The 24,938-nt window shown below is 47.4% G+C and overlaps 1 protein-coding gene across 1 annotated transcript in view; it reads left to right on the top strand.

The window, feature by feature from the left end:
* The window catches only part of NOS1 (nitric oxide synthase 1), a 95,526-nt gene that overhangs the window by 12,929 nt on the left and 57,659 nt on the right, over positions 1-24,938 (top strand). Inside the window, exon 2 of the mRNA XM_032800025.2 lies at positions 14,373-15,624. Within this exon, the coding sequence (XP_032655916.1) occupies positions 14,891-15,624 (734 nt within the window). The 5' untranslated portion in view covers positions 14,373-14,890. The remainder of the gene's footprint in view (positions 1-14,372; positions 15,625-24,938) is intronic.

Raw genomic sequence — 24,938 nt, forward strand, 5'->3', positions numbered from 1 at the left:
TAACATAGCCAAGATATATGAGGGAGAGGACTCAATTGATTTTCTGAAGGCCTGGGTAAAGTAAGTGTCGTTCCTGAGGGCAGGTGTGTAATGTGTGTTTACTTCTGGTAGCCTGGAACTGATGGCTGGGGTAGTTAGGGGTCTGTACATTACCACATAAAATTGATTTGCCTCCTGTCTTGCTTTTAAATAAAATCAGCCAATTAACATATGTGCTGGATTTTATTACTTAGGATGGTATCTGGAGACTCTAAAAGCTTTTCTTATCAGTTTCCGTGGGATTTGGGGTTTCTTAAACCAAGGACCGCCAAGCTGTTTTGATTTTTATGCCTCACCAACCATTAGCTCTTACCCAGGTTCCAATTCTGCTACCGTCGACCATGCTGACTGGGTGTTCGGTCTCCGAATAGTCCCACTGAAATCAAAGCAGCTGCGCAGGGGGTAATGTACCACTTGATGGGAGTGAGTGGATCAGAATCCAGCCCAGAGTTAATCCCTTTCAGCAAAGGTTCTGAAAGCACGTCACAAACCATTAAACCTTGCAACACCTTCATGAAGCGGGTTGATACTGTTACACCTGGGGAAGGAAACCGAAGCAGAGAGGTGAACTGATTTTGTCCATGGTCATGAAGGGCAGCCAGTAAGAGAATGCAAGAGTGCTGGTTCACAATCCCTTTTTGTTCTGACCGTTGGCTGCCTAACCTGGCATCCCTGGAGTGTCAGCGTATTTATTTTGGGTCTCACTAGACCACAGCAATGTGTGTATGTTGCCAAGTCTGCATCCTACAGCACAGCACAGCCTCTGCTATCAATAGCAGCAGTTCTTTATGAGGGGGTTGCAGCATGTGTGTGTATGTGAGTGAGGGAGTGAGTGTGTGTGTGTTGCCATTAAATGGATGCACTCTTAGGTATTTCTGTGGCTGCCATCACTGTAATATTGGAGCAGCTTACTCAGTCCAATGTTTTTATCATCACACCACCCCGGGGAGGCAGGGCAGTGCTATTATCCCCATTTGACAGATGTGGAACTGAGGCCCAGCGAGACAAAGTGACTGATTTACCCAAAATCACATAGGCAGCCTGTGGCAAAGCAAAGAATAAAGCCTGGGTATCCCAAATCGTAAGGCTAGTGTACTATTTAAACTGGTTCTCTTTCATATGGAAATGAGAAGAGGATCATCCATCAATGCGGCATATGTTACTGCATTCAAAGCAAATCTTGTTCTCCGTATTCACGAGTAACATCAAAGGGAGTAAGCAGGACTTGATCCCTAATAAATTTAATGCTATGTTCACTGGTTCTCTGAATTGATGCTTCTAGATTCATTGATCACAGATGATGTATCTTTGCTTGTACTAATAATTCTCCTAAAGATAACTAACGTGGACCGTTAACTAGAACTGTTCTGCCGTCCCGTTAGGACTGTACTGCATCTGTCCCTTGCTTTCCATTAGTGGAACACTTCCAGCTTTGGTCCAAAATTTGTCCTTTCTGTTCATAAAAGGACTTGTGAAAGGTCATAGGACCTGTTGTGCAGGGAGCCAACAAAAGCAATAAGGAAGATCGGTTTAGACAGAATCCACTTCAGATAGAAAACTGATGTCTCATTTTCCCTGCTGTCCCCTCTGCCTGGACCCCCCTTCCTGTCCCAATCCCACATGCCTCCATTTAAATGTTTATAAACAACCCTTTGCACTCAGATGGCGCTGTTTTCACTTCCAAGCACTTTGCAAACATTAGAAACCTTACTATGACTTTGTTAGGTCAATGTATCCCCATTGTAGAGAGGGGGAAACTGAGGCACAGAGTAATCACTTGAGTACAAAGTCACACACAGACAATATCTGATCCAATCAGCACTGAAAAACACTTGTCCTCTCATCTTTCCCTGGGAAGGTTGGAAGGGATCCTTACTCCTCATTTCCATCCAACTCCTCCTCTTTCTGGAAGGGCTTTGCCCCAACAGACCTTCCTTAACTTTGGGGGGCATGTAAGGAAAATATTTAAATGTTAAATTTAAAAAAATCTTGGTTTTGGGGGCAAATATGCAAAGCGGGGTGTGAAAAATAACATTGGCCTAAATCTGCTTCATTGTACGCATGCAACTTCCTGGCCTCTTTTCGGTCACAGAAAGCCATTGCCGTCTGATGCACACCCAGGAGTCTCTCTGAAATGTAACTGGGGCCGACAGATCAGCTCCTGGTGGGAAAGTGTTTGAATCACACAAAAGGCATCCTTGTAGCTGGGTCTCTGAAGCCTCTCTGCTGAAACTGCAAGGTGCGGGGTGCCAAGGACTGAGTGGGTCACAGAAACTGAATTGGCTTCTAATCTTTAGCCGTGGGCCCTCCGGGAAGGTCTGGGGCATGTTACTGGGACAAGGCTGAGCAGGAGCTGTGCTGAGTCCATGGCATCCCAGCTCCGTGGATAAGTCCTCAGGCCTGACAATCTGGCACCTTCCACAAACTAATTTCTCAAAGAATGTTGACCTCCTTTGTAAAGTGCTCTAAGATATACGGGTGAAAAGCTCTGTATAAGAGCTAGGCCTGAGTATTGTTTGTTACAAACAAAGGATTAGATTCAAATGCTTTACTGAGGAGGAAATTACCTAAGTTCTGCAGCATGTAGAATCTGAAGGATATTGTGAGCTGTATGCACAAGTGCAGCAAATGCATGAAACAATCGGCACTGCCTGGAGCCTCTGGAGCTGTTCCTTAGGCTTCCCCCTTGGAGCATTTACCAGGAATCTGTTTCTTATTGCTCCCTCTGACTTCTCCCTGAAAACATGTCTCAGCTGATTGACATGTGATGGCCTCTAATGGGCTCTTGTGTGTCTAGGCAAACATTTATAATGGGTATGTGTTGACAAGCAGATTCCTAGACTGAGAGCTTGGCCCCTCATTCCCCAAGCACTAGGTAGGTGACACCATCTGAGCTCTCTAGCTTCCCTATAATGACACCTGCTGGGCTTTTAGGAGGGACTAGGCTGGAGAAGACTCAGAGAGACAGAAGGGGTTGATTCTGATATTTGTTTACAGCCAGGAGACACTCCACTGAATTGAACAGAGTTGCATCTGTGTAAAACCAGCATGAGTGAGATCAGAATCCAGCCTAAGCTGTCTGTATAGAGATTGGGAAAGTTGCATAAGGGGAAAAGCAAGAAGTCTGACATTCGGGTAATTCGTTCTGACTGCATGTGGACCTGTCAGAGCTGCAGGATGCTAAGACAGCAAAACCCATGGCCTGTCTAGGCTTTGCACATGAATTTCTAGCAGGTGAGGGGAAGATCTGTTTGATTTCTCACTGTACTTTATAATTCTGTAGGAAGCAACAGAAAATTAGGAGTTCAGGAGAAGTGAGAGGCTCTACACTTTTATCTGCAGGATAGGAAGATTTTTGTGAGTGGGTGCGGTGTCAAAATATGTTTCTTAAACAACTTTCAGTGATGGGTGGGGAAGCAACATCAACACCTCTTTGCCCAGAGCACAATTTCCTGGCAAACAAATCAGAATGGCGGCATTAAGGACTATGGGTCTGATTTTTGCTAGAACTCAGTACCTAGTGGCTCAGTGTAGGCACCTGAATGCAGGGGCTTCATTTCCAGACGCGCTTCGCATCCAGCTGCTGCCATTGCTCTGTGGGAGTGCAGCACTTCTGGGAATGTGGCTGAGGTCTCAGCTTGCCCTTAGTCTCTGAGGAACTGGTTTGGCCACTCCTCATCCTTCCTTGGAAAACATTTTTAGTCATTATTTCAGCTTATGTGTATAGCGTCACCTGTAATTCTGCTAGCTGCATTTTGCCATGATATTATTGATCAGCAAATTGAGTTTCTAAATGATATCTCACAAGGCACACCTAGTACAAACATAAGAACATAAGAACGGCTGTACTGGGTCAGACCAAAGGTCCATCCAGCCCAGTATCCTGTCTACCAACAGTGGCCAATGCCAGGTGCCCCAGAGGGAGTGAACCTAACAGGCAATGATCAAATGATCTCTCTCCTGCCATCCATCTCCACCCTCTGACAAACAGAAGCTAGGGACACCATTCCTTACCTATCCTGGCTAATAGCCATTAATGGACTTAACCTACATGATTTTATCCAGTTCTCTTTTAAATGCTGTTATAGTTAACATTATTAGGGTGCAAACACAGGGGTATATATTAGTAGGGTGTAAACATGGGGGTATTTTCTTTCATGGTGGGGTTTGAAGAACTGATTCCTACCAGATCACTTGCTGGTGTTGGGAAAAGGGGTGGCCTGGTAAGCTTTTTGGTATTGTGTAGGTTCTTTTATGGTTTTTAATGCTTTCACCTTAAGAATAAATGTGCTTGCTTAGAAAGAGCTGTGTGATAACTCATCACCGTGGACAGTTATGTTGTTCATAGCCTTTGAAGCATAAGCAAAATGCAGGTGCTGGCCTGGTTAAGCAGTCTGGCTTGCTGGGGATATCACAAGGTAGTCAGGGAACTGCACAGTCTGGGAAAACGCTGGTCAGCATGGAGAGAAACATGGGTCTGTGTCCCAGAGAGGACTGCTGGGAGCCAGACACCTAAGAGTGGGTGCCCTCAGGGGACCACAGAGTGGTATAGGTACAGTTACCATGAACTGTGGCAGTGGCCATTGCATTTAGGAACCTAAATAAGTGCTGGGATCCTCTGAACATTTGGTCTGCATGGTCTCAAAAGATCTGTGGAGGTGGATCTTCAGACCTCAAAGGTAAAATATAGTGGCTTGGGCAGAGGCCTTGGGAGTTGGGGGGTCCTGTATCCTTACCGTTGCTCTTTCTATGACCTTGGCCAAGTCACTTTGGCTGCCAAAGATTGTGGATGCCCGACGTAAAACTCCTTGGGCCTGGTATTCAGAGGTGTTGAGTCCCTATGACTCCCAGTGACGTCAGTTGGAGTTATTGCTGATTTACCCCAGTGTGAGATCAGGATCTGGCCTCTTCCGTGTCTGCTGCCCCCACCTGCCACATGGGGATAATAGATATACTGCCTGCCTCATGTTCAAGGATTAAGTCAGTAAACGTCTGGGGATTACTCCCGAAGTGCTAACTCATTGGTATCCCAGTCATGCCTAGGGACTGGTTTCAGACCAGGACCCCATTGTTCTAGGCACCGTGTGACCACAAAACAAAAAGACACCCCTCCCCACACCCAAGAAGCTGACAAGCTAGATGCTGTTGCTGTGTAAACTAGCAGTTATCCACCTCGACAATTACATTGCTCGCGCGGCATGCACGCTGATTGTAGAGTCTTGTTTACAGCCCTGTATTACTAAGCTAGCCTGTCTCGTACTCCTATCCTCTCCTGTGAGCTTGGGGGCGGGGGAGAAGGACCACTGGCAGCCCCACAAGAGAGCCCAGGCAGAGGTAACCTCAGGCACAACCCCTGGACAGACCCGTCAGAGAGGCAACTCGAGAGCAGAGCTGGTTATTTCGTACAGAAGCAGAAGGTTTAGGGCAGCATCACCCTGGCAGAAGGGTCCATCAGGCACGAGGCTTAAAGAAGGTCTAAGCTTGAGAAAGGGTCTGTGGGGAATTCCCCTGCTACTGCACCCGCTGATCTTGCTCAGCTTTTGTGGCCCTGTTGTAATGCAGTTGCAATCCCTTCCCCCATCTCGATTCACCCCAACTGGGGGACAGATTCAGTAAGGGATGTGCCCATGTTTGGCTACCCAGGGAGCAGGGTCTCCCCTCTCTCCCACTTGCAATGAGCTGGACCCTCTCAAACAAGCCCCCATTGCAGAGAACAATGTGTGTAGTGGGAGAGCTGAGAGCCATTGAACCAAATTGTAAACCCTGCACATGATGGAAACCACTTCCAGCCAGGGGGTGCAGCAGCCCCCCTAGTTCCAGCCCCCCGTCCCATTGGCAGCAACTCTCTAGGCAGCTGCTGCCCTCCTGTCGCTAGCAATAGCAGGTGGCCTCCTTCCTGTGGCAGAGTGAGGGATGATGAGACGCTCTGGATACAAAAAGCTGTGAGGGAGAGGCAGAGACTATTGACCTGAGATTGCTATGAGACCCCTCTCTCCCTTCCGTTCTCAACCTGCTTTTTGTCGCACTCTGGGCACAGCCAGTGTGTAGGAGGCTCGAAAGCAACAGACTTTCTCTCTTCATCTTTGCTTAAATGGTTGTTGAGTGGAGGAGCTGGGAGACTCTCCAAACCCGGCCTCATTCCCCTCCTGCCTTTCCCTGGCTAGGTCTCCTTGATGCATGTTCATGAACTGAGCACTTGTTCACAGTGGAGTACGGGGAGGAAAAGGATCCTGGGATGGGAAGGGAAGCTACCTAGTGCTGGGTGCGCTGTCCCTGGTTCTGATCAGGGCTTAGAATAGTGGAAGTGAAATCGGGCTCTGGGCTGGGAGCCGGGGAGAGAGACAGATGGACCAACAGGGAGGGAGAAGTTGAGAAATGGCCTTGGTACCATACGGTACCAGCCACAAACCCTGCTGTATCGCTGCTTCTTTGGACAGCTACGATGGTATCCTCTGTCCTAGTTGTGTGTGATGGGCACAGTGGAGGGGAGGTGGCATTACTCTGTCTAGTGTCCCATCTCCTCTACACAGGGGCAGAGGATGCTGCAGATAGAACCATGGGGGATATTGGAGGATAAAAACCTATGTCCCAAATGCAGCAGTTGACCCCACAGCTGTCAGGGCCAGGTCCACATCAGCTGGTCCCGAAGTACAGGGCAAGTGCCAGCTTCAGACACCAAAATGGTTAGAATAACCTGAGAGCACGGCGTGTCTCAAGTATCCCACGAGGGGGTAGGATCCCAGAGGCCAGCTCCAGCCAGAGCCCAAGCGTCTACACTAGAGCCCCACAGCCTGAGCCCTGAGAGCCCAAGTCAGCTGACCTGGGCCAGCTGCCAGCGTTTAACTGCAGTGTAGACGTGCCCCTAGTGACTTGAATGACCTGACCCCACAATAGGCAGGTTATGCTGCATTTGAGTGGCTTGTCCCCAACTGCCATCCCCACCACCAAAGATGAGGTGTTTATGAAAGACATGTTCTGAGACCTCCCCACCCCTCCACTCATTGCACGTGCGGCTTCATTTGGTCACAGGGAAGGGCTGTGCTCACACAACACCTTCAGGCTGCGCGGCTCAGGAACTGGTCTCCAGCTGGAGTGGGTGAAGATCTGCCCTAGGATGGGCCAAGCCTTGCCTTGACTCCAGGCACTCCCCCGGGGTCCCAGAGTGGGTGAGACAGCTTGGAGTTTGGCCCAGAGTGTCTGTGCAGTGCAAGTTGGTTTTTTCTCCTTTCATACTCAAAGGAAAGGCAGAGAAGGCCCCCAAGTGAAATGAAAATGATTTTGCCCTGGACGATTCCTCACTCCAGCTGCTCGGCAGTGTATCCCGCCTGTGTCCTAGAGGGGTGCTGGTTAGTCTCTCTTGTGGTTCTGCAGTTCTGTGCATGGAGATGGAGTGCCGGGAGTTGAGCCTGCTTCATGCTGCGAGAGAAGAACTGCTGGCGCCTCCCTCAGAAATATTCCCCCTCTTGGGCTGGGATCTATCGTTCTGGGCCCTTAGGTGTGTGCCTGCCCCATCATGGTAATCGCAATGCCCTGGGGTGGGGGTGCTGCAGAAAGGAGTGGGAAACCTCTTGATTTCTTTCCCCTTTGAAACCAAGGAAGGAGGCAGTGCCACTGGGCAAACAGACTTGCCCTACAGGTGCTTTGCTGGGACCATTTGTACATCGTCCCTGAAATGTATCCTGGGACTGCAGGGCCTACGAGATTCAAAGGAGACTAGAGAGTTAGGTGCCCAGCTCTGATTGGATGTCAACAGGTTTGGGGTGCCTAACTCCCTTTGGCACCTTTGAACAGCCCGAGAGTAACGAGCAGTGTGGTGTTGGAAATCAGGGTGAGAAGGGGAAGATCGTGGGGGTCTCCTCCCCTGGGAATTAACTTACACATACACTTGCTGTTTGGTGCAATTTGGCTCATTTTAAATGCAAAATAATGTTCTATGCCAATATTTTGCTGAGCCCCTGAGTAAGCTGGCCCTGGCAGGGAGGGCGTATTGCTGTCTCCAGAGTCAGGGTCACTCCACCAGAGAAACAGCTCCAACCCTGTCCTTCACGTTGGCGGTGGAAAGCGAGCAATGTTAACCCTTTGCACACATCGCTGCAGCGTGCGACAGAGCTGCACCACAGAGTCAGGAGGGTTAAATCTCTCAGCATAGCATGGGCTCCAGAAAGTGGACCCTCAATACTCGAGTGAATTATTCTTTATTCTTTTGCCCTTTTATTTGTTTGGGCTGAATTGCAAATCACTCTGCCTTCCAAAGAGCTCACTTTGTATCAGTGTCGGAGAGAATGAACTAACGCTGAGCGCCTGCTGCACATGCAAGCCAGGACTCTGCTCCTGGGAGCTCCTGTTCTTCGCCTTGGAGTCTGGTAGGGACTCGGCTCCCTCCTGCCTTGCTGGATGCTGCTCCCATGCTGGCAGGTTTCCCCTAGGCCAGGATGTGGCCCCTGAGGTCCTGCTCATATTGCTGCAGCAAGGTCCCCCGGCCTGCTCGAGGGAGGGGGCACTTCCCCTGCGTACGGAGTGAAGCTTATTCCTACTGTTACTATGATAGTTTTTCTCTGGAATGCATGAGAATTACTTGAATCCAGCCAACAGGTTGCTGTTTGGCAAGCTGCCTGCTCTTTCCTTTGTGCACTAGAGAAACTGAGTGAGAACTGGCTTTCGGGAGTAAAAATCCAGAATGTGCATGGTTTGGGGGATCTGAGACCATTTATTTTGGCATGCAAATCCTTCTATTCCAAGCACAAACAGTAGGCCACATGTGAAGCAACTGGTCCTGCCTTGAAGGAGCTCTTTAATATTCAGATTCCAGTTGCAACTAAAAGAAGCTATGTCAGGACTTGGGAACAGAGAGGATAATTTTTAGAAGAATTTAGGTGACTTAGGAGGCTAAGTCCTATTTTTAAATCTAGCTTAGTCTGTTAGGAGCTAAGGGCTAGTCAACACGATGCAGCAATGCACACTAGAGAGGTGTGAATTCTGCAGCTCACCAACATCTTGCACAAGAAAGGGTCCATGCAGACTCTAGTGTTGCTTTAGCAGTATCATGTTAACACGCAATAGGAACTTTTAGTGCATGCAACAGGGCCTAGAAGGGCCAGTTAGTGTGCAGCACGTTGGTGCGCTTTCGAATTCACACCCCTCCAGTGTGTATTGCTGCACCGTGTGGAGCAGGGGTCAGCACCCTCGACACGCGGCCCATCAGGGTAATCCGCTGGGTGCCGCGAGACATTTTGTTTATACAGACTGGCTGCAGGCACGGCTCCTGCAGCTCCCAGTGGCTGTGGTTCACTGTTCCCTGCCAATGGGAGCTGTAGGAAGCGGTGCGGGCTGCAGGGATGTGCTGACCACTGCTTCCTGCAGCTCCCATTGGCCGGGAACGGTGAACTGCGGCCACTGGGAGCTGCAGGGGCCATGCCTGTGGGCAGTCAAAGTAAACAAAATGTCTCACAGCCCCCAGTGGATTACCCCGATGGGCTGCTTGCCAAGGGTTGCCGACCCCTGGTGTAGACAAAGCCCAAGTCTCATTGAGGGCATGTCTGCACTGCAGTTGGACGGGGTGTAGTCCCCAGCATGAGCAGACTAACACAGGCTGTCTCTGCTTGAGCTAGCATGGTCAAAATAGCAGCGTGGCCATGGCATGGGCAGCAGCTCCAGCCAGGATCTCAGGTGGGGTCGTGCTTGGGTGGTTAGCCCATGCCTGAGCCACTGCCCATCCTGCTATTTTTAGTGGGCTGGCTTGAGCAGAGCTACCGCTTGTAGGTCTACCTGAGCTGGGAATTACATCGCCAGTTACGGTGTAGACACAGCCTGAAAATCAAAGGCACATAGGAGCCTAAGTCACTTAGGCGTTTTTTAAAATGTTACTCACCGGCTTTGGATTTGTTAGGAGCTGAGATTGAGAAACTCACTGCATCTCCACCCTGGGTGATTTTCCATTAGGTGAAATAGTTTGTTTTGGAATCGTTCCCTGAGAACTGAATTTCAGGGGATGAGAGTTGAGGGGGATTCTTGGACTGCCTCCTCAAGTTGGCATCTCATGCAGGAACACTTTTGATCTGTAGTAAAGTGAAGGAGGAGATGAATTGGGACCAGATGATGATACCCTTGTGCCACAGATAGTCCCATTGCCTGCAGTGGGACTAACCAAGAAGTAAGGTGCTACTCAGGATGAGTGCGTTAATGTGGAAATCTGTCCCTCAATTCAGGGGCTCTCAACCTTTCCAGACTACTGTACCCCTTTCAGGAGTCTGATTGGCCTTGCACACCGCCAAGTTTCACCTCACTTCAAAATGACTAGCTTACAAAATCAGACATAAAAATACAAAAGTATCAAAGCACACTCTTACTGAAAAATTGCTGACTTTTTAATTTTTACCATATAATTATAAAATAAATCAATTGCAGTATAAATATTGTACTTACATTTCAGTGCATAGTATAGAAAGCAGTATAAACAAGTCATTGAATGAAATTTTAGTTTGTACTGACTTCGCTGGTGTTTTTTTCTGTAGCCTTTTGTAAAACTAGGCAAATATCTAGATGAGCTGACCCCCTGGAAGACCTCTGTGCATCCCGGGGTACGTGTACTGCTGGTTGAGAACCACTGCTGTAACTCTCTCCCCTGTTAAGGTTGTTATATGATTTTTCACTCTTTCTCCTTGTCCCTCGATGCAGGCTCGGTGTTCAGATGGAAAGGAGTGGGAATTAGATGTTTGGCTGCAGGTGCGTGTTCTCTCTGCGTGCTGTACTGCCTTTGATCAGACAGCCTGTACACCAGGCTCCAACTGAACTGCCCAATAAATACACAGACTTCATTTTTAGCGAAGGAACTTGGTTAGGTTTGTTGCCGATGAAGCACGGTGCTAATGCCCTGGCACAATGGTTACAGGTACACCGACACATGTGTGCTTGTGGCAGTGGACCGGCTCAGGCAGTGGTGGGACTTTCCACTGTTCCCTCGGCCAGACAAAGAGACTCCCTTCAAGGCTTTATTTTATACATTAGTACAAATGAGTTATGTACTGCCCCTCTGACATAGTCAGTTACCACCTATCACCTTGTACATTTGTATTTATTACACTATCATCCTGACCTTATCTCTAGGATGGGTCAGCATGTTCCTGTTATCTGTGGGGAATGTGCTGGTATCAAGGTGTTCTGCTACCACCCTTCTGGAATGTATCTGCATGAGTGCTCTGTGCCTAGCACCAAGGGTTGCCAAACCTCCAGGATTGTCCGGGAGTCTCCAGGAATTCAAGATTAATCTTTCATAAAAGATGATAATGTCATTTGATGAAACCTCCAGGAACCCATCCAACCAAAGTTGGCAACCCTACTAGCACCTCTTAGGAATGTGTGTTTTTGCAATATTAGCCCCGTTCTTGCCAGATTCTGTGAGCAGGGCCAGCTTCTACTCACAACCTGACTTTGCTTTATATTAGCAAAGCTTTGACCACTACTTTAGCCTAGGCCTCAGGCCTCATACCAGGCTTTTGATGCAAGGGCTTATGCCTCATGCTCTCTTCCTACTACATTCCCTCACTTTTTGGCTTTTTATGGGGTGGACGTTCACCCACCATCCTGGAAAAGCAGAATGCATGGACTGAAGATGACCCAGTGGGCTAAACACTGGGTACGTCGTCACCTTACTTTACCATTTACACCTTCATGCCGCATCTGTTCTTTGGTTTGTGCATTTGTTTGTACGACTGATGGACAGATTTTATTTTCCAATTATATGTCATTTTTTGTGGGGGACCCGGGAATGTTAGGCCCAGGATTTTGATTGAGGAATGTAGTTTTATAGTTGCTATGGTTTTGTGGTTTGGCCCAGATAGCTACACGCTCCTGTTAGGGCATTTACAGTTACCACCTCTCTTATTATTATTGGTAGTAAGCAGAGTGCTTTGAAATACTGGGATAGGTATTATAACTGTGTGTTTTACAGTGCTATGAATAAGAGAAGTAAAAGAAATGTGGAGTATTGGCATTACAAATGAGGCCTTTCTATATACAATTGCATAACTGGTTGCTACACAGTACTGTCCATTCATGTTATAGGTTACCCTTCCCAGGAGCGCTGCCAGCTTTTTTGCCACCCTAGATGGTGGAAGGTCCTGCCCCCAAAATGCCGCCCCTGACAGAGGCGGCGGAAGGTCCCGCCCCCAAAATGCCACCCCTGACAGAGGCAGCGGAAGGTCCGGCCACCGCGGTCACTACCCTCCAAATGTTAGCGCCCTAGGCAACCTCCTAGGTCGCCTAATGGATTGCGCCGGCCCTGATCCTTCCTGCTGGTTGTTAGCCTTTGGTAAGCTTTATTGGGCAGGAAACAAGAACGGCTAGCTTCTCTGTTCCATTGTTCGCATGGCTTCGTGATACACCAGTAGTTGACGTAGATTCACTTATTTTTTATGGATGCTGTTTTTTAGATAACCTACTGAATGGACAGTAACCGATTTGTTAAACATTGTGTGCCAGGGTTTAGTATTGGCACCCAGACAGTGAACAAAATTGTTTTGAATAACAGGTGCCTTACTTAGGATATGTTGTCACTGACCCCAAAGTGTGACTGGTACTACTAGGGAATTTTTTTACCCAATTTGAAGTTACTGCGTAACGTAATTTTTTTTTTAACCAATATGGGTTTATTTATTTTTTTGCCTTCATATTGTTTGCTGCCATTTATTTGTTGATTTTTTTGTTTTTTACTTATGTGTTGGTTAAACAGTTTAGCGATGTTGTGCACATTGTAAATGTTGTACAGCAATAATGCAGTTGCTTTTACACAGTAGCCAAATTTAAATTAAATGACAGTTTAACCTGGTTCAGCTAGTGGTTTCTAACTGGTTGCCAACTTATTTGTTCATATATGGTAGACTGAGGTGTAGCTGACCAGTTTTTTATTTACACTTTTCTTGATGCGTGGGGGTTTCTTTACTGTGTATTGATATCTTCTGATGTCTTTGGGAGGGGGGTTGGTCCGTGGGATGCAACCCTAAACAGCTTAAGTGAGTTAACATCATAAAGTTCTGTGTGTGTTTTACATGTTTCTTGTTTTTAGTAACCCAGATTTAATACACTTATTAACGTAGTGTGTTTACAATGCAATAGGGACCAAGCTTTGTATAACACAAGCTATACTTTTGCAATTGTTGTACAGACATTCATTTTTCACTTGAGGTGCATTACTGATCTTTTATGTTCTAAATAGAGTGTTTAACTGCTCAAATTGATGCTGACATTTTTTTTATGAAGAGGTGTATTGCCTTCCCCTGCTGAGCTTTGTTTTAGCAAAAGAGGTAATGTTAGAATTTTTACCCAAGCTTTTTAGAGTTAATTTGCTTGTGATACCAATTTCACTTTTGTTAACTGTTTAGAGGCACAAACGTTAACGAGTACTTTCCCTGAACATAACTTAAAAGAGAATAAAAATGAAACCAATATGAATTTTAAATACATGCTTATGCAAATATTTTGAGAGTATTAAACTTTGATGATGCTTGGGTGTGTTTGGGAGACAAAGGTGGAAGCCTGTTGAAATTGTTTGGTTAGCTTTTTTTAACGTTTTTACTGTGATGTTGTTATGAAGATATATTTAATAAGGTGCAAACAAGTTTATAAAAACCCAAATAAGAAATTGACATTTTGCTAATGTTGAGGTTTCCCTTACATTCTTTTTGTTTAAATAAAAAAACCTATAATTAGGTTGCTCCTGGGGCCAGGTCTGCACTACACATTTACACTGATATAACTATGGGATAAATCCACACCCCTGAGCACCACAATTATACCAACCCAACCCCCAGCACAGACAGCACAGGGCTTCTCCTGCCAACATAGCCACTGCCTCTCACGGAGGTGGATTAACTACACCAACGGGAGAAGCTGCAGCATTTTACATGTCAACCTGCCCTCGGTCATCCCTGCCAGGCAGACTTTGGCTCATGAAGATGCTTTGAAGAACAGCAGCCAGAGCCTTTGCTGGTGTAAATCAATGTGGCTCCATAGAGTTCAGTGGAATTATGCTGATTTACACCAACCAAAGAATTGGCCCCGAATTTTCCTTCCCGGGACTTTATTCCACATCTGCTCTAGTTAAGGTGGAAGAACTAGACAGTGGGAGAGGTTGCAGAGGGACAGAGGAAATATAGCTTGGGATGATTTCAGGGTACAGCCAGGTTTTGAAACACAGCTCCAGAGAGGATACCTGTGCTGAATGTATTGTATCGGGGTGTCTAAGCCATTTAGATCTCTATTTGGGGCCCGTACTTAGCTCTTTCCATGCTCATGTATTTTCTCTCTGTCTCTCTTTTTTTTTAAATCCCCCTTCACAGACAGAGAAGCTCAAGATCCATTCAGAGCCTAAAAACTAGTCCGCAGAGATGTCTGTGAAGTGAGCCAGTTTCCAAGCACAAGATCAAGGGATGGTTCGAGGCCTATCGTGTCTCCTCTCTAATCTTTTGTCCCTGTGACCTTCTTCAGCAGAGAGATGCCTAGTTCTGTGCCTGCTGCCGCCAGCCCAGCCTTCTGTTGGTGACACGCTCTTGCTGTCCCAGTGAAGGTTACCTGGGCTGCTGGTGTCTTTACCTTACAAAAGAAAGAAAGAGAGGAGGGAGGAATGAATGACTGAAATTATGCTGGCGAAGACAGAGCTGGAACTGATGTGCAACGACTGATGCTCTGCAGATTTTGCAACAAGGCAAGTCATTCCAGAGCCAACAAGTTCCTGCTTGCAAGCAGAGATAAGCTGTGCTCTCTTCTCAGCCGCTAATCTCTCTGCTCAGCGGTGGGCTAGTCTGTGCTCAGCAGGTCTAGAGGGCTTGGGCTGCAGGCTAGAAGACCAAGGGCTACAATGGAAGAGAATTTGTTCAGTGTGCAGCAGATACAACCCAATGTCATTTCGGTGAGACTCTTCAAACGCAAGGTTGGGGGTCTCGGGTTCCTGGTGAAGGAACGTGTTAACAAGCCCCCAGTAATCATCTCCGACCTGATCCGGGGAGGGGCAGCTGAGCAAAGCGGGCTCATCCAGGCTGGGGACATTATCCTGGCAGTCAATGGCCGTCCCCTGGTGGACATGAGCTATGAGAGTGCCCTGGAGATCCTGAGGAGCATCGCCTCAGAGACCTATGTGGTTCTGATCCTGAGAGGTCCCGAGGGCTTTACCACTCATCTGGAGACCACCTTTGCCGGTGATGGGATGCCAAAGACTGTTAGAGTAACCAGACCTTTGTGCCCAACGGCCAACGCAGTCGACTTGTCCAATCCAAGCATCCACGGCAGAGATCTGCAGCAGGGTGTGGACCCTGCCAGGGGCTCGTGTAGTTCAGCATGGGCTAGAGAGAACGAACAGGAAGCAGAGTCCCTTGTGCACGTCAATGGTGTGATTACCAGCGCCAAAGGCGAGGACTCTTTGAAGGGAAGGGACAATGCCAGTGCCAATCCTTGCCTGAACGGTGGGGTCGAAAACAATGAGCTGCTAAAAGAAATAGAGCCAGTCCTGAAACTCCTAAAGAGCAGCAGTAAGGAACTCAATGGAGACGCGCCAACCAAGGTGGAGACAAGAGATATAGAAGTCCAGGTGGACTGGTAAGTACCTACGTACATTTTTTACCCTTAGTATCGGTTATGGTGACACAAGTCAGATGGGTTTGGTGGGGTCAGGTTAGAGCCTTCTCCAGGTCACAGACCTATTGCCCTCTAAGGCATGATGGTCAGGAGAGAGAATGACGGCTAGACAGGGAAAAGAGAGAAAATGTGAGAGAGGGAAATGGAGGTAAGAGGAGGACATATGCGTGGGGGAGAAAACAAGAAGCGGGCAGGAAGCATGGGGGAACAGAAAGGGGAGAACAAGGAGACTGAAAGAGGACAAAGGGACAGGAAAATAAAATTTCACGGACACCGGAGCTAGCAGTGTGGTCTACCAGATTGGGCACTGGACAGGTATACGGCACACATGGCTTCTTTTCCTGGTTCTGCCACTGACATGCTGCATGACCTTAGGCAGAGTTCAGTGCCTCGATTTCCCCGTCTGTAAAAAGAAGCCAATGATATTAGCTCTCCTAATACAGGGCTTTGAGTTTTGTTCATAAAAGATGCCATATAAAAGCTAAATCTTGTATTATTACAACCCAAACCTTCCAGAAGGGAAGCTCAACTCGCTGTAAATGATGCTTCTAACAGCCACCATATTTCAAAATGCTCTAGGCCTGTTCTGCCACCCAGCCCCAGCAGTTAGGCATCCAATCCTGCTCCCACGGAAAGCAGTGGGAGTTCATCCACAGATTGCAGTGAGAACAGGTTTGGATCCTAGATGTGCAGCTCTGCTTCTCTATTTTTACACAAGCAGGAGAAATGCTATAAACCGAGAGTCTTTAAAGTGCCCCCGAGAGCTTGAAAAACGACATTTCACTAGAATGTAATTGAGGACCTGTGTAATTCCCCCCTGTGTTTTTAATTGTTGTTAATTGTTCTGGTGTCTGTGCGCTCGCAGGAGCAGGCTCCTTCCCAATTAGCTCGCTCCTCCTGGCCATTTATTAGCAGTGATGCATTGCCGTTTCCTAGTCCCTTTCCCCAAGAATCTCAAAGCATTTTATAAACATCTTGGGTACATCTGCATAGCAAAAACAGCCCCAAAGCAGTGAGTCTCAGAGCCTGGGTCAACTGACTCTGGCTCAAGGGGCTTGCGCTCTGGGGCTAAAAATAACTATGTAGACATTCTCGCTCAGGCTGGAGCCTGGGCTCTGAAATCCAGTCACGAGAGGGGATGTCAGAGCCCTGATGCCTACAAATGCTACACTGCCAAATGTCTACACTGCTATTTTTAGCCTGGAAGCATGAGCCTGATCAGTTGACCTGGGCTCTGAGACTCACTGCCACTGGGTGTTTTTTGCCATTTGAATATACTCTGAGTCTGCCAACCCCCTTGTGAGGTGATGGGTTTTAATTTACAGCTGGGGAAACTGAGGCACAGACCAGTGAAGGCCAATGTTTTCAGAAGTGGGTCATTGATTTTGGCAATCTCCGTGTTTGGGGACATAGCTTGAAATGCTGGCAGGCCTGATTTTCAGAGGTCCTGAGCATCCTAAATTCCAGCTGTAGTTAGTGGGATGTGCAAGGGCTCCACACTCCTGAAAAGGAAGTTGTGGGTGTCTCAGGTTGCACACTCAAAAATAGAGAAATGCAAAACAAGCGGTCGCGTTTGTAAACCTGTTGATCTAAGGGAGTCACCAGCATCCCAGAGAAAGTCAGTGAAAGAATCAGCAGCAGTGGAACCCAGGAATCTTGACCTCTATATTCCTACGGGACCTGCTGGCCATCAGTCTCTCTCTGTCCGTCCCTCCTTTGTTCGCCACGGTGACATCACAACAACTTCTGTGGAATGTATTGTGATGTCACAAAGACTCACTGTGATATTGCTGAAGAGGTAAGGAAGGCTGATTGTAGAGGAGACAGCCCCTGAGGATAAACCCAGTGAATGGCTTGCCATGCCAGGAAGGCAAAAGCCAGGGTGAATCCAGCACTTACATGGGAGTTGGCTGGTGAATTACTCTAAGTTTGAGCAGCAAAGAGTCCTGTGGCACCTTATAGACTAACAGACGTATTGGAGCATGAGCTTTTGTGAGTGAATACCCACTTTGTCGGTTGAAAGCTTGCAAGGGTTGGGAGCAGGGCAGTGGAGGGGGAAGAGACAAAAGGTACTGGAAAGCCATACAGCTGAAAGGAGTCTGTCCTTTTAATAGTATCTAAAGGAAGTTGAAAATTTTCTGTAAAAATTCTTTAAGGAAAACTGTGGCTTTGAAACATTTGAAAACAATAGCCAGGGCTGCCCAGAGGGGGGGAGGGAGAGGCAAGTGGGGCAATTTGCCCCAGGCCCTGGTCCCTACAGGGGCCCCGCAAGCCCTGGCCCGGTGGTGGTCCGGGTCTTCGGCGGCATTTTGGTGGAAGGGAGCCCTTCAGTCACTCCGGGTCTTTGGCGGCATTTTGGCAACGGGGAGGGCCTTCAGTGCTGCTGAAGACACAGAGTGACTGAAGGGCCCCCCCGCCGCCAAAATGCCACCAAAGACCTGGACTGCTGCCAGGTGAATACAAGCGCCTCAGCTCCCCCACTTTGCCCCAGGCCCCCTGAATCCTCTGGGCGGCCCTGATGGTAGCAGCTTTCTGTGATAAATGTCAACTTTTTGACAAAACACTAACCTGAAACCAAACAATACTTCTACCTGGAAATGCCACCATGGTGGCTCCTGAGAGTTACAGCTTGGCTGCCTCAAGCCTCTGTTCTCCTCTCCATCTGGGTTCACTAGCTCAAGTACCTGACTTATTTTCTGCAAAAAAAAAAAAAAAAAAGTCCAACCAACTCTAATAAACTCCACGATAAAACATTCATGTTTTTTTTTAAAATGCTGAATCAGTAGGTTTCATGCAGAATCATGGTGAGGGAAGAGAGGCCAAAGAGCAGAGAGAGCCGCCTCATACTTTATTCTCGAGAGTCCTGGGCCTGTGAAATGCTGAGCCTCACCTACAACAACGCACTAAGAACCCTCGGCTCTCATTGAAGTCAGTGGGAGCTGAGGGTTCTCCAGTCCTAGCTCCTCAGTGGAATCTGTCCTAAGCAGCTATCCCAAGAACCAGCAAGAATTAGTGGCCCTGAAGAAGTTAGTGTTTAACTACACCTTAAAGAGCACACTAGTATCCTTGGGGAAGCTTTAAAGTGGCCTCTGGAGAGAAACTCTGGCCCAGGCTTCACCCAGAGGCTAATATAAGGCTGAGAGGGAGCATGAAGCCCTGTAAGAATGACAAGGGCAGTGGCATAATTCACTGCATTGTGGGTAAAATACTGGGGCGCGGTGATGCTAGTGGTTTTAGACAGACATAGAAGAGTAGAAACTCTGCAAGGAAACTGGCAGAGAGCAGCCCTGTGCATCAAAGAGTCTTTTCACCCTTGAGAGAGACGTGGGACAGTCACCCCAATCCCTACCCACCACTACCCGGGGCTGAAAATAGTCAACTCATTTCCTGTGCTATCTGCTCAGTTTGAAACACGGCTGGTGCATTGGGGAGGCCTGATCATACGGAGAGAGACACTGGGACAAGCACAGAAAGCCCAGGGAGACTGGACAGCAGGATAACTATGGATTCTGCATTGGCAGACGCCATTGAGATGCTTATAAAACAAGTAACCCTAGGAAGAATTAGACAGTGGTTAGGTGCAGCTTTACACCTTGGGCTGTGACCTCTTCAGATCTTATAGACTAGGCCAGTTGAGCCTAGTCAGAGTGGGCATGGGAGATCTCCAGGTGAATCCCAATTATTGCAGGTGCTGATGTTTGCTCTTTCGTCCGAGGTCAGTACTGAACATATGCCTCCATATGACTTTAAGGAAGTTAAAGAGGCTGTCTTTTGGGTAAGAGCTAAAGCTGAGGTGCTGACTACTCATGGTCACTAAAGGTCTGGTGGTACATTGGGTACATCTATACTACCCACCGGATCGGCAGGTAGTGTTTGATGTATCGGGGATCGATGTATCACGTCTCATCTGGACACGATAAATCGATCTGCTAATCGACACCCGTAGTCCACCTCGGCAGGAGGAGTAAGCGCAGTCGACGGGGGAGCCGCAGCAGTCAACTCACCGCTGTGAGGACGGCCAGGTAAGTTGAACTAAGATACCTCAACTTCAGCTACGAGACTAGCGAATAGCGTAGCTTAAGTTGTGTATCTTAGTTCGAACCCCCACCCCACCCCGCTAGTGTAGCCCAGGTGTTAGTCTCAGCTAGAATCTAGTGTGAGTAACTGTGTTCTGCCTACCTAATTCCCCCCCCTGCCTTTGTAACTGAGGTCTGTGTTGTTCTCTTCCTGAACCATTGTGTAACATTGCAGATGTTGTTAAGAGGCTGCTGTGTGGTCCAGAGATGGCGGTATTTCAGGATAAAGCCAGTTCCCTTTTGCAGAGTTTTGGGGATTCTTTGGAAGAAAAAGAATGGTGCAAATATGGAGTTTATTAATAATGGGTCAAGTAGTGAGGGTCTTTCTCAGGACAGTCTCCCTCTGAATCAGTGAATGTTTTTCCTGAGTAAAAAGTGAGTAAGAACCTCAGGGTTTTGACCCACTACCACAATATCATATGTAAGTGTAATACCGAACAGCCCTAGTCCTCAGCAAGCGGGATTGAACCTGGGACCTCTGAAGCTAAATACATGAGCCTCTACTGCATGAGCTAAAAGGCACATGGCCCTTAGCTAAGGCTGTAGAGGAGACTCATTAATGTTTCCCTAAGTGATCTCGGTACCACTAGATGGGCCAGAACACCATGCCCAGGAGGTGTGTGGGTTACATAAGGGATACAAGAAATCACTAAGACTGCACCTGGCAGGAGGTGGCTAAATTGCATCCTAAGCTTCCTTGGTCTGTATTCACCTGGGAAGATGCCTCAGATATTAGATGCCATCCATCCACTGCTGTTTTCTGGATACATGCTCGCCCTGCGGATTTGCTGTCTGTCTTCAGGGGAGCTATAACTACAGCTGAGTGTGCGCTGTTCGGGGCAAACCAGCTGTAATGGAGTTAATACAAAAATATACCTGGAAGTGGGGAGAAAGGTCTGATGAGAAGCAACCTCTCATCTAACAGGGTCTCGGCAGGCTACAGCGTAGAAATCAAGCACAATTCATTCATTGCCAGCTAACCTTGTTCTATTTTTGACCCTCAGCCAGAGGAGAATTGTCACATCCCATTTCCTTTCATGTTGCTGGCATTTATATTGTTTAACCCTCTGGGTTGTTTTTTTTCCTTTTTCCTCTAGGGACCGTTCCTTAGCTAGATAGAAACATGGCAGTTTTAGGCAGCAAGGGCCTAAAGAGCAGTAACGCCACAGTAAGACGTAGACTGGTGTGGAGGATGGAAGTTGTTTCACAAAGGATTTAGAAATCTGGCTTCATTCTGTACCCGAATGAAATCCAACATTTTTTAAATTCTCAATGAAGGAAAATTCTGGAAAAAAAAAATTCATTTGGGGGCAATCAAAAAATTCAGATTTTGACTTTTTGGTTTTGTACTATGATATACATAATATTATAAACACTTTTTAAAAAAAATTAAAAACAAAAAATGGAAACACTTCTTTCTGGAAGTGTTGAAACAGGACATTTTGAGGTCAGAATGGCTTTTCTGGTTTTCCTCTAAAACTAAAATCCAGTATAAGTTACCCACATTCGTAAAGTGTTTCGATTTTGAATCTGACGGAGTATGGTTCTGTTGAAGTTTCACCTGCCAGCCCTAAAAAGGTAGACTGCTTGGGACTAGTCTGACAGGATGCTGTCGTGTTTTTTCCCTGAGCAGTTACATTTGTTTTTGTGCCTTGAACTCCATCTATTCAAATGACTGACCTGCTTTATAGTTGAGAAAGCCACTCGATCAGGGGTAGCCAAAATCCTGTGCATGTGTCCATATGGCCTCATACATGCTACAGTGTGGGTTGTCCGCTTCAGTGCAGATGTTCTGCCTGCAGGCAGCATTCCAGCCAGGCTGCTGTGCCCGAGAAGGGAGCATTGCATGCTGGGGGTCTATCCAGCTGCAGCTCTGTGTCAATGACTTCAGTGTGCTGTCTGATGTGTTTAAGGTACTTCATGCAGTCTCCTGCAAGCTGGAAAGTCATGTGCTCTAGTGATATAGGTGAGTGATCAGGAGACCTGGGTTCTATTCCAGACTCTGCTATTGATTCACCAAGTGGCTTTGGACAAATCACTTGACCTCTTGGTGCCTCAGTTTCCCCATTAATTAGGTCCTGTTTGTAGAGTTCTGTCAAATGATAAAACTCTCTGTAAAATACTTCATAGCAGCATCATTAAATCGCCAGGGAGGGGAAAATTGGAGCATACCCTGATTTAGTGTCATGTGACTGAGCTGGGGATCAATTCACCTCCCAGGAACCTCCAGCTGCTCTTACTGAGGTCCATGGCAAATCTCTTCTTTACTTAATTGAGTCCAGGCTTTAGCCCTGGGGCTGATGCAGCTCATGATGATTCACTGACCAAAAATAAGGGACACTTGAGAATATGCAAGGTCCTGGTTCCCCAGGAAACAGCACAGGAATACATCACCTGAGATACAGAACTCTTAGGACCCTACGGGAAGTGAAGAGGGTAACCAAAGGAAGGGCATGTTGAACCATTGCCTATAAAGAGAAGAGCAGATTGGGCAGCCATTGCTACTGCTCACGGCAGCTGGTGTTTGTTCTGCTCGCAGTCTGATGCCCGAGCTGCTGAGGGGAAATTGTACAGCCAGTAGGTCACCAGGCACCAGTATTGATATGGAGCATACTGATCACATGAATGAAAATAGAATTTAGTATAGTAACCCCAGCCCAAGTTTAAGGCAGGTGGAGGTGCTGACAGGAGGCCACAAAATCACCGCACCCTGCAACTCATGTTCCAGCAGGGCTGAGCATATCTTTATTGGATGTCCCCACAGGAAAAACTGTTTGACTGATGCCCGAGGAGAATTTCTCTTCTGATGCGGTGATGTGACTCTTTCTCTCTTTTGTTTTGTTTGTTCTGCCCCTTGAAGTCTCCAAGGACTCTTCTCTCTATAGAGGGGACTGACTCTCTCTCTCTCTCTCAGCCCTTTCACCGAGACCTTACTTTTGTCCTTTCTTGTTTGCTGACTTGCTCAATCTATAATCAGACGTGCATGCTGAGCATTATCTTCTGGTTGCTCTTTGCGTATTGCAAACCCAGCTGGGGAGAACATTCTATGATGCAGTTTCTGAACCTGGCCAAACCCTGACCGATGAAAATGGGAGTTTTGTGCCAGTAAAGGCTTTAGGGTTTGGCCCGATGTCTGTATTCCTCTAACACCCTCTGTAGCGAAGAGCATGTTCAGAACCTATTCAGTACCTTTAACAAACCCTTATTAAATACAAAGACATGGCTCCAACTGCTAAGCGCAGCCACCACAGTTCCTTGTTTGTTAATCCAAAATCTTAGCATAATTCCTCAGATGCCTCATCTCCTCCTCAGGGCACGGGATCCACTTATTGTTCCGCACAATGTTCTCTTTAGGGAGGCTTTTGTTCTCTGCATTCATATATTTAAAACATCCCTTTATCGCTTAGGAAGCTGTTCTCACTTGGATCATTTGTGATCCCTGGGTTCTAGCTGCAAGAGCAGCCCCAGCATGTGGGCCTTGTTCCATCTTGGGGAACTGCCCCCTGTCTCTTTACATGCCTGTTCAATTCTAATTGGATATGAGGTTCCCCATGTCTTCCCTGAGACTACTGCAGAATGCTGCTGTGTGCTGCTCCCTGCCAGCCCCACGGGCGGTTGCGTTTTATTGCTATGTGCAGCATGGGATTACCTCTTTCTGTTGGTGTGTAAAATGCTTTGAGATCCTTCGGCCTGACTGTATAGAAAAGCATGTTGTTACTTCTGATCTCTGACATTAGTTTGATCCTAGGTAATGGAGAAAAAAGATGGGTAGTCGATTCTTCAGCATTGCAGACCATAAACTGCTATCTGGAGTAGCTGGTTGTGACTGGAGCAGAGGGTGGCAGCTCCTTCTCAGCCTGAAATATTCCCCACAGCAGGAAATGCTACCTGAGAATGTGGAAAACTCAGAGAGAGAGCGAAGGAAAATCACTTACAAACTACTCTGTGGCCCATATTATTGATGGTGGTGGGTGATTCTGCTGGAGGAAAGCTGATGGCAATGCCTCAGGGCAAAGTGAGATGTGAAAAGAAACCTATTTCTCTTGAATAGTCGAGAAGAACATTCTCTCTTTTTCCTTCTCATGCACACACAGCTCCTTCCCAGCTCATACTGGCACAGACACCTATAGCCAACATATGCTTTTCACGCACTGGGACAAGGGCTGCATTCTGCCCGTTGCCAACAGCATCCTAGCCTTCTGGTTACTGCACTAGGTGTTGCTTATGGCATCGATGCAAAACATTAGACTTCCAAGCTCTTGTTGGTTCATCCAAATGAGCTGCCAGGAATCTGAGCAATCAGTTCTCTCTCTTGTCAATGCAAAGGAAGTTCGAGAACACCTACTGCCAAGCAAACTCAGTAGACCGAATAGGTGAATGGACTGGGACTCAGAAGATCTGGGGTGAAATACTGATACCAGTGAAGTCAATGGCAAAACTCCCCTTGACTTCAGTGGGGCAGCTTTTCAGCCCTAGGTTGTAACCACAGCTCTGCAACTGATGTGCTGTGTGCCTTTAGGCAAATTTCTTGACTTTCCCTGTGCCTCTGTTTCCCCTCCCACACTCCTGAGCGACGTAGTTCTACTGAAGGAAGTATATAGTGTAGACCTGGCCTAGGTGTCCATACAGTACCTAGTTCAATGGGGTCCCAGTTCTGGTTGGGACCTCATTGGTGCAACCCAGGGCTGCCTAGCAAGGGATGCAGGACAAAAGGAGCAGTTTGCCCCAGAGGCAACAAATTGAATTTGAGGGAAGGGCAGCTTGGCCAAACCTGAATTGCTCTGCAATCCCGTGCACCAGGTTGCTATGCCCAACCCTGCAAGGACAGGAGGTGCCACTGCAGAGTGAATACCAGGCACGCTTACTCCCCAGTGTCCCCCTTTCCCCAGGCCTCCCCTCTAATTGGTTTTGCCCCCTTGGTTTCCTGATTTCAGTGGGGAGTATTCTTTTTAAAATCCTTGCTTTCCATAGTAGTTATTTGGAAAGGCGGGGAGCCCTCAGTTTCAGATTTTGCCCTAGGTCCCCCAAATCCTCTGTGTGGTCTTGGTGCAACAGGAATACAAATAAAAAATAATAGCACCCTTGGAGGCATCAATGAGAATAATAGGTCTTGACTGTGCTAATGAACGGAGGTTAAAAGGACCTGGTCCAGTGATTAGGGGCACTAGCCTGAGACTAAAAAGATGATCTAGGTTCAAT

The sequence above is a fragment of the Chelonoidis abingdonii genome, chromosome 22, assembly GCF_003597395.2.
Source record: "Chelonoidis abingdonii isolate Lonesome George chromosome 22, CheloAbing_2.0, whole genome shotgun sequence".
Lineage (NCBI taxonomy): Eukaryota > Metazoa > Chordata > Testudines > Testudinidae > Chelonoidis > Chelonoidis abingdonii.